This window comes from Triticum urartu, chromosome 5 (assembly GCF_003073215.2).
Source record: "Triticum urartu cultivar G1812 chromosome 5, Tu2.1, whole genome shotgun sequence".
NCBI lineage: Eukaryota > Viridiplantae > Streptophyta > Magnoliopsida > Poales > Poaceae > Triticum > Triticum urartu.
The window spans coordinates 315,209,487-315,218,179 of NC_053026.1; the positions used below are offsets into that span (position 1 = coordinate 315,209,487).

At 49.6% G+C, this 8,693-nt stretch overlaps 1 protein-coding gene across 1 annotated transcript; it reads right to left on the minus strand.

Moving 5' to 3' along the window:
- Nucleotides 1–3,426: 3,426 nt before the first annotated feature.
- LOC125555945 (probable L-type lectin-domain containing receptor kinase S.7) lies at nucleotides 3,427–6,542 on the minus strand. Its single transcript, XM_048718750.1, has 2 exons — nucleotides 4,541–6,542; nucleotides 3,427–3,851 (listed from the first exon to the last, which is right to left on the minus strand). The coding sequence occupies exon 1, from the start codon at nucleotides 6,515–6,517 to the stop codon at nucleotides 4,541–4,543; it is 1,977 nt and encodes a 658-aa protein (XP_048574707.1). The 5' UTR covers nucleotides 6,518–6,542; the 3' UTR covers nucleotides 3,427–3,851.
- Between the last annotated feature and the right edge of the window lie 2,151 nt (nucleotides 6,543–8,693).

Consider the following 8,693-nt stretch of genomic DNA (forward strand, 5'->3'; position numbering starts at 1 on the left):
GAGATCGGAAGTTGATCGGCGTGTGGCCGAGAGATTGAAAGTTGCGGCCACGGTGGATAGCAACTGGTTTGATCGGATCGGTGACATGATCAACCAATCTGCGTGGATTGGCAGCAAGGCAATCGGAGAAGCACGTAGATGCGTCAGCATGGAACTCGTAGGATTTCGATCGGACTGGAGGCTCGGGCGGCGTGTACTACATGGGAACGGCGTCTCGTGAGCGATCGTGGCCGAGTTCTCGGCGAGATCGTATCGAGAGAGCAGCAGCGTGCAGATGACTAGGACAGGCGGCCCGGTCCGAGGCGCAGTGCTAGGCAGGCCCAAGGCCGTGGTGTGCCACGTTCCAGGAGCTGGTCTCCAGCGCGACGTGCACGTTGGCATAGCAGCTGGGCGCTGGCAGCAGCCGAGGCGCGCGGGCAAAGGCCCATGTCAGGGTGGAACGCAGCTGGAGCTTGGAGCGCTAGCGATCGAGGCGCAGGCTAGGTGAGCTACCGTGCGTGGAATATGCATGCGTGGGCATGGCTGATGCTGGAAGTGCAAAGGCACGAGAGATTTGTTAAGGAAAAAGATCGATTCCCTGGAGAGGTGTTGCGGTGTATTGGTACAGGATTCGTTTGGTACCATGTTGATCTCAAGTGTGGAGAAGAATAGAACTAGAAAATTAGTCAAAGAAGTTGTGTTACGGGTGTGGAGCTGAGCTAGTTAATTGTTGAGTGGTTCCTACACGTGCACGGAGACTACAGGGACTGTTTTTGAGGCTCTTTTCTTGTATGCTAAGGAGATGATGTCATGGCAGCAGCATTGTTGTTCGGTACAACAATCAAATGGGAGTCGAGGATGGCGACGTGCGTATAAGTCTTGGAGGAGTCTGAAGCACGCCGTGACAGGATCATGCAAACACAGGGCGTCAAGGCAATGCACCAATGTGCGGGCGGACACGATGCAGGGTGGAGCATGGTTGCAGTCGGATAATTTCGGCTGGGTCGGACTGGACTGTCTGATGGACCGACATGGATGTTGGTCAAAGCAGAAGACGGCGGTGATTTCAGCGACGACGACATAGGAGCGTGATGCTGATGGTGGCCGACTTCTGGGGCGTGGAAACACGTGGTGCAGGCCTGAGGGCTTGTGCGGCTTCGACGGACTATGGCGCAGGGTTAATTCAAGGTTGTGTACACATGCGAGCTTGAAGACGACAGGGCGTGGGGTAGCATGGCGCAGCTACATGGAGTCATGTTGAAGGTGGAGCTGAGGTTTGGTGGAAGACTTCACTCTGTGCTGATGGAGGGGCTACGGCGTAAGTCGACAGAGAGTCGAAGCCTATTTCAGTGGGATAGCGAGAGACACGTGGATTGGACTGGGTACCAGTGGTCTGATGGAGACGTGATACTCGGCATCGGTCGATGATGATCGGTGGTTCTCTGCAGTGGGGGTTGAGGCAGTGGGGGCTAGCTACCCGGGAGACTCGACCAGGACAGCAGAGGCTCGACGCGGTAATAGCAGCGAGGTGTGCGGTAAGCACGGGACATAGCGACAGACCAAGGCACTAATGGTGAGACATGTGGTCGGACAAAGTGTGCAGGGGTGCTGAAGCAGTGTTGACGAGTACCAGATTCAAGTTGGTGACTGGGTCTATCGGTGCTAGTTGATGGACAGGAGTTGACCATGGAGAATCTGAGAAAGTGATAGAGAGTCTGGAATTGTCAAAAGCTGAGAGAGTACATGGCCGTATATTCTGTGGTGTTCAGTGCACATGGCAAAGTGCGGATGACAAATATAGAAGAAGGCGGAGTGCTATAGCGGTGGGACATGTCAGAGACTATCCGGAAGAAGGGTGAGACAACTGCGAATTTGACTCAGGGTGACACAAGGTGACGGTGAAATTCCTTCAAGTTTCAGACAAGCAGTCAAGAAAGAGCGGTGACGTTGAGTTCGGGTAACTCTTATATTTGACGTCCAATATGTGAGTTGTTCATTTTCATGCAGACAGTGGTCGGTGTGTGATGGTGTTGAACGGATTCTCCGGAAGTTGGGAGCACAAAGTAGAGTAACGAGGAACTTAATTTTTGCTCGAGTATTGACTGTGATGAAGACGAGAAGGGACTACAGTTGCAGGTGGAGTCACATGGAGTCTGGGAGTAGCAGCGGTGCTCATGGCGTATCTCAAGTCCAATGTACATGGAGGTTTGACGCATGGATGAATCCAAGGTGGTGGAGAATATTCGCCAAGGTGGAGTTTGTTAGAATTGTGTCGAATATTATTGTACAAGGTAGGTTACAGTTGGATTTGGTTTTGGACTGTGTGTAGACAGGGTAGGAGTTGTGTCCTAATAGGACACCTGTATCCTAGGCCTCTCATATATATCGGGGGTAGACACACGATGTAACCTATGCCAACATAATAGCACGGGCACGCGGGGGGAGCCGGCGGCGTGTGCCGGCGCCCGAGCGGCCGGGGTGCGGTATTGTGACGGTGTCATGGGGAGGAGCGCCCGTAGTCATGCCCCGGGAATGTAGCCATATCGGTGAACCTCGTTAACAAATCTTGGTGTCGTGCCTCGTGTGATTGCTTGGTCCTCGGTAGATCGACGGAACGCCTCGGATTTATTCTAACAGCATGCTTAGTAAATCTAAAACACCACTAAAGAGTGAAATCTGCTACAATGTTTCTGACAGTGAGGGAGGGGGATGGAGATCATTCCAGAAAGTGGCGGCGTTCCACGAGTCCGCAGCTTCCAAAGAATGGTGATGGCGACATCCGGCCAAATATTCGCATCAAGACCGGAGGGGGTCTTGACATCCCAAATGTCAAAGATAGTGGAGGCGGCTGAAGGCCGAGCAGGAGCCGAACTTGGGCAGCGGCAGGACAGGTGAGGAAGATGTGGGAGGATGTTTTTGTTGTAGAGGTTGGCCTTGGAGTTCAAACGGTCCTGGCATTGGGGCAGACGGTCGAGTTAAGGATGTTTTTGTTGTAGAGGTTGGTCTTGGAGTTCAACCTGTCCTTGAGAAGTAGCCATCCCAAGATCCTGAGCTTGATGGGGGCGTTGGTGTTCCAGATGGTGATGGAGTGCTGATCGAGGTCCTCCTCATGGTCATGGGTGAGGTCATACGCATGTTTGGTGGAGAAGCCAACGCCCCTAGATTTGATAGATGACCCAGGCCAAACCCACAATTTTGAATGATAAACATAGGAATCTTAGATCTGTCCTACAGAACATGACCAACGTCATAACTTTATGCGAACAAAACTGTCAGCTAAAACTTCATTCACCTATCATCAAATGCATGTTTCTTCCGTAAAGAAAAAAAGAATCATCAAATGCATATTCCAATTTAGTGACAAAGCAAAAGAGAGAAAAAAAGAGACATGTTTAACAGGTATACAGGTCATGCACTCAAGTGGAACCCTGACAATATCAGGATAAGGATAAAAACAAGGAATTCACAGCAAGCCAGCAAGTACGTGGTATAAGCGTCTTTTTAACCCATATAAGACGTAGCAAGTTTGGGAGGAAATCTGTAGCATTTGCCCCCTTTGTACAGAGCTGCAACTTTACAACGTTGTCAAGAGATGAGGGAGAAACACATGTTCGACGGCCTGTCTTACAAACATGTAGAGGGAAAAATCCTGGATGGTGCTACAAACATGCCAAGTAATCAGTGTATTTTCCACCGAGTTCAACACGGCCTCTGGAATTCATGAGTTCTCCATGAAAGAATTCGACACGAACTCACCGAGCCGTAACCATATTTCCTTCTGCAGTGGGATAGTGTCAACATCTACAAACTTCACAAACTATCACCAAAACTTCAGAGTTCGCCAACATGATTAGTCTTCGCGGCAGCTTTACCTGCACATCAGAAGTTCACGAATCAAGAATGGAAAATCTGATAATACAAGCATGGAAAATCACAGTAGAGCAGTTTGTTCATCTTGTACAATCTTGGGCTCCTGCATGTTATAATATAAAAAGCAGTAGCTCAATTTGGCACACTCTTTTCATTAGATAATGCTGCAAGCAAGGCAAAGATCAAAGCACTAGCGTGTGCTTCAGCTACCGCTCTGCTGTAGTGAGGCGGTGTTGGTGCAAATTACAATTGATTTCTATCAGCAGGTAGCAGTTCTGGTGCCAACACACATATGAGAAGCTGGATCTGTTCCTTCAACCTCAGGGACACTTAGGCTGAATCCCTCCGCTCCATAACTCCTCCACGGAGCGGAGTGGCATTCAGTAGAAATTTGGGGAGCGGCCAATACGTAGCTCCGCGCGCTCCGCTCCCTGATGAAGGAGCGGGCGATTGCCGAACACAGCCTTAGTCTCATAAATCATCCACAATACTAACTGACAAACTAAACATGCTGAAGTGCTGAGCTAATGCTAGCGTCATTCAAATTCAATAGACTACATGGACTAGTTGTTCGCATAATTTGGACTAGAACATAATTGAGCAGCAATATCATAGATTAAACAGAATGCACAAAGTAAAAGTATATGGATCACATATGAAAGCCATTATATACCTGCAAAAAACTTCTTACCTAGTTTATATCGATTTTCAGCTCAAAGAGATCACTTGAAACTGTACTCTGATTGCACTCAGAAACTATCCCCTCAAGATCCATAGGTGCATTTGAAACGAAAACAAGCAGCGGCTTCTTTTTCGGAACAGGCAGTGGCTCACTCTTGCCCTCCAGTATGCCTAGAACATTCCTCATGACAGGTCTCTCTTCTGAAAAGGGATTCACACAGCTCAAACCTAGAAGAAGCAGCCTCGTCATTTGCTCTGTGTCATACTCCCCATTCAGGCTCATATCAACAGCATCTAAAAGTCTGCCCTTAGAGTGCAAATTCCAAACCCAATCAACAACATTCAGCATGTTCATGCTGCCAGGAGCTTCTCGGTCTATTGGCCGCCTTCGTGTGCAGATCTCCAGCAGTACAACCCCATAGCTGTAGACATCGCTCTTTTCTGTGGCTCTTCCCATCTGGAGGTACTCAGGGGCAAGGTAGCCAACAGTCCCTGCTGCTAAGGTTGACCGAGGGCTGGTACTAGGATCCTTCAACCTTGCAAGCCCAAAATCCCCCAACTTGGGATTGAAATGCGAATCCAGAAGTATGTTACTGCACTTGATATCCCTGTGGATCACCTGCTTGTCATGTTCTTCATGTAGGTATGCAACCGCAGAGGCAATGCCGACTGCCACATTGTAGCGCCGAGCCCAGTTGAGAGTGGGATAACGGTGGACACCTGAGCAAGAGTGGAGAGCCATGTCCAGGCTGCCATTTGACATGAACTCGTACACAAGCAGCAGCTCGTCCTTCTCCGCGCACCACCCTCGCAGCTGAACCAGATTAGGGTGCTTCAGGTCAGCGATTATGGTAAGCTCGGCGGTGAACTCGTTGTGGCTCTCCGTGGATTGCTTGGAGCGCTTGACCGCATATGTGACCCCAGAGCGCGGGCACACCGCCTTGTATACAGTACCGAAACCACCACTGCCAACCACTAGGGAAGGATCAAATCCCTTGGTCGCCGAGAAGAGATCTTGGTACATGAACTGCCTTGGATGGCCCGCTGCTTTTGCTCTGACGCCGCCGTTGAACCCTCCAGGACGAGACCTCCACTTCTTCATAGACAATATCACAAACACCATGACTGCACCGAGAAACACGATGGGCAAAGGAATGCCGAGCCCCATTGCAAGCCTTCTGCGGTGCCCATCCTTACGGCTGGCGACAGCGACATCCCCCGACGCGGGGGCCCTGCGGACGCTGTCGGACACGCTGTGCGAGGGTCTGGACGCGAGGTCGACGGCGCGCAGCCCGTTCGTCTGGAAGCTCCAGCTGTGGATGACGAAGCCGCCATCGGTGCTCCCGTTGTCGGACGAGCATGAGACCTGGAAGCCGACGAACATGAACTCCGCGAAGCGGGCCGCGAGGGCCGTGGCGTTGGATACCACCAGCGCGGGCGTCGGCGGCCGCAGACTCGCGTGGCTAAGGAACACCTCCAGGCGAGGCCGGAGCGCGTCGTAGATGATCCACGAACCGACCTCGTTGCCGTTCCGCAGGTCCACCGCCCCGGTGGAGTTCCCGCCGACGTGCTTGCCAGCGGAGGACGTGTGCACGCGATTCTTCGACGCGTCGAACGACACCTCGAGCGGGAGAGACCTGTTCCCGCCCGTGCCCTCGGCGGCGGCGACCGGGTCGGGGAGGAGCACGAAGGAGAGGCGGGAGGCGGGGCGCGCGGAGGCCGGGGAGGCGAAGAGGAAGGAGGTGGAGAAGGAGGTGTTAGGGGGAAACGGGAGAGGGAGCGGGAAGAGGGCGTGGGAGGAGGGCGGCGGGAGGGACACGGAGGCGGAGCGGAGCGAGGCCCCGCCGAGGAGGGTGAGGTTTCGGAGGGAGAAGGACGGGAAGGAGAAGGCGACGGTGGTCGCCGCGTCGGCGGTGGGCGGTGGCTGGACGGGGAGGAGGAAGAAGACGACGGCGAGGAGGTAGAAGGGAGGAGGTCTTGGAGCCATGGCGTCTGGCGTGCCGGTGGCCGGTGGCCGGTGACGAGGTCAATGCGGGGTGGAAAAGGGAAAGCGGGGCCTTATATAGGGGAGAGTGTGGGGTCAATCTGTCAGAGACAGTGAGAGCGCGCAACGCGAAAGATGACGGAGAGAGACGGTTGCCGATGGGTTTGCTTGCTTTTCCATTATTTTATTTTCTGTTTTTCACGATGAATGATTGAATGCCGTTCCCAAAATTTGATGTTTACGCATTCAAAATAAATAAAAAATTGAACCTTCAAAATAAAAAAAGATGTCTAGGAATGAATTCTAGAAAATAAGAAAAAGAAGCGAGTTACTGAAAATAAATGCAACACGGTCGATCCTTCATTTGCTTAATTTTTGTCCCGATTGAACACTTTCATGTATTAAGGCTAACCAAAACAAAAAAAAATACTAAATTTAAATGGTTATTTGGGTTCCAAGAAAATGTGAACCAACAAATTGTTATTTTTGCTTTTCTTCTAACCCTAAAGTTACACAAAATACATTTGTTTATTCATATATTAGTTCTAAAACCCAAGAAATTCACAGAAAAAAAGGTGCAATTACACACAAAAATTGCAATCCCGCAAAAATTGCAATTACACTAAATAAAAGATAATAGCATAAAAGTAATTTCAGTTGCACCAAAAAGGTGTAGCTGCAACAAAAACAAATGAGCAAAACACTTACAAACATAACAACTTTTTTATATACACACAAAGCACAATCGTGTTTCAATAATAGTATCCTAAGCAAAGATGGCCGAGGACAAGAATTCGGACCCTTTCTTTACAAAGCACACAAAATCCACTCTCGTCTCTGCCTATATCCATTGGTTGAAAAGCCGGCTATGGTTTTGTTTTAGTAATAAAAAAACTAATTCCATAATTCTGGTAATGAATGCATGGAGGCCCTCCTACGAAGGGGTTTAAGCTTGCCAAAATAATAGCCCCGTAATTAGTAGTGTTGAGTCACTTTTGTCTTCATGCCCACACGCAGCATGCTGATTGTGTATGAGAGGTGCTTCGAAATAACTTGTATATGTAAAATCATAAGCACACTAGAAATGTTGGAAATATGCCCTAGAGGCAATAATAAAATGGTTATTATTATATTTCCTTGTTTATGATAATTGTCTATTGTTCATGCTATAATTGTGTTATCTGGAAATCGTAATACATGTGTGAATACATAGACCACAACACGTCCCTAGTGAGCCTCTAGTTGACTAGCTCGTTGATCAAAAGATAGTCATGGTTTCCTGACTATGTACATTAGATGTCATTGATAACGGGATCACATCATTAGAAGAATGATGTAATGGACAAGACCCAATCCTAAGCATAGCTCAAAGATCATGTAGTTCGTTTGCTAGAGCTTTTCCGAATGTCAAGTATCATTTCCTTAGACCATGAGATTGTGCAACTTCCGGATACCGTAGGAGTGTTTTGGGTGTGCCAAACGTCACAACGTAACTGGGTGACTATAAAGGTGCACTACGGGTATCTCCGAAAGTGTCTGTTGGGTTGGCATGAATCGAGACTGGGATTTGTCACTCCATATGACGGAGAGGTATCTCTGGGCCCACTCGGTAATGCATCATCATAATGAGCTCAATGTGACCAAGTGGTTGATCACGGGATCATGCATTACGGTACGAGTAAAGTGACTTGCCGGTAACGAGATTGAACGAGGTATTGGGATACCGACGATCGAGTCTCGGGCGAGTAACGTACCGATTGACAAAGGGAATTGTATACGGGATTGATTGAATCCTCGACCTTGTGGTTCATCCGATAAGATCATCGAGGAGCATGTGGGAGCCAACATGGGTATCCAGATCCCGCTGTTGGTTATTGACCGGAGAGTCGTCTCGGTCATGTTTGCGTGTCTCCCGAACTCGTAGGGTCTACACACTTAAGGTTCGATGACGCTAGGATTCTTGAGATATTAGTATGCGGTAACCCGAAAGTTGTTCGGAGTCCCGGATGAGATCCCGGACGTCACGAGGAGTTCTGGAATTGTCCGGAGGTGAAGAATTGTATATAGGAAGTCCAGTTTCGGCCACCAGGAAAGTTTCGGGGACGTCACGAGGAGTTCTGGAATTGTCCGGAGGTGAAGAATTGTATATAGGAAGTCCAGTTTCGGCCACCGGGAAAGT

What these genes read in the sequence shown, in the direction of transcription:
- LOC125555945 (XM_048718750.1), bottom strand. Translation starts at nt 6,517, where the DNA reads ATGGCTCCAAGACCTCCTCCCTTCTACCTCCTCGCCGTCGTCTTCTTC.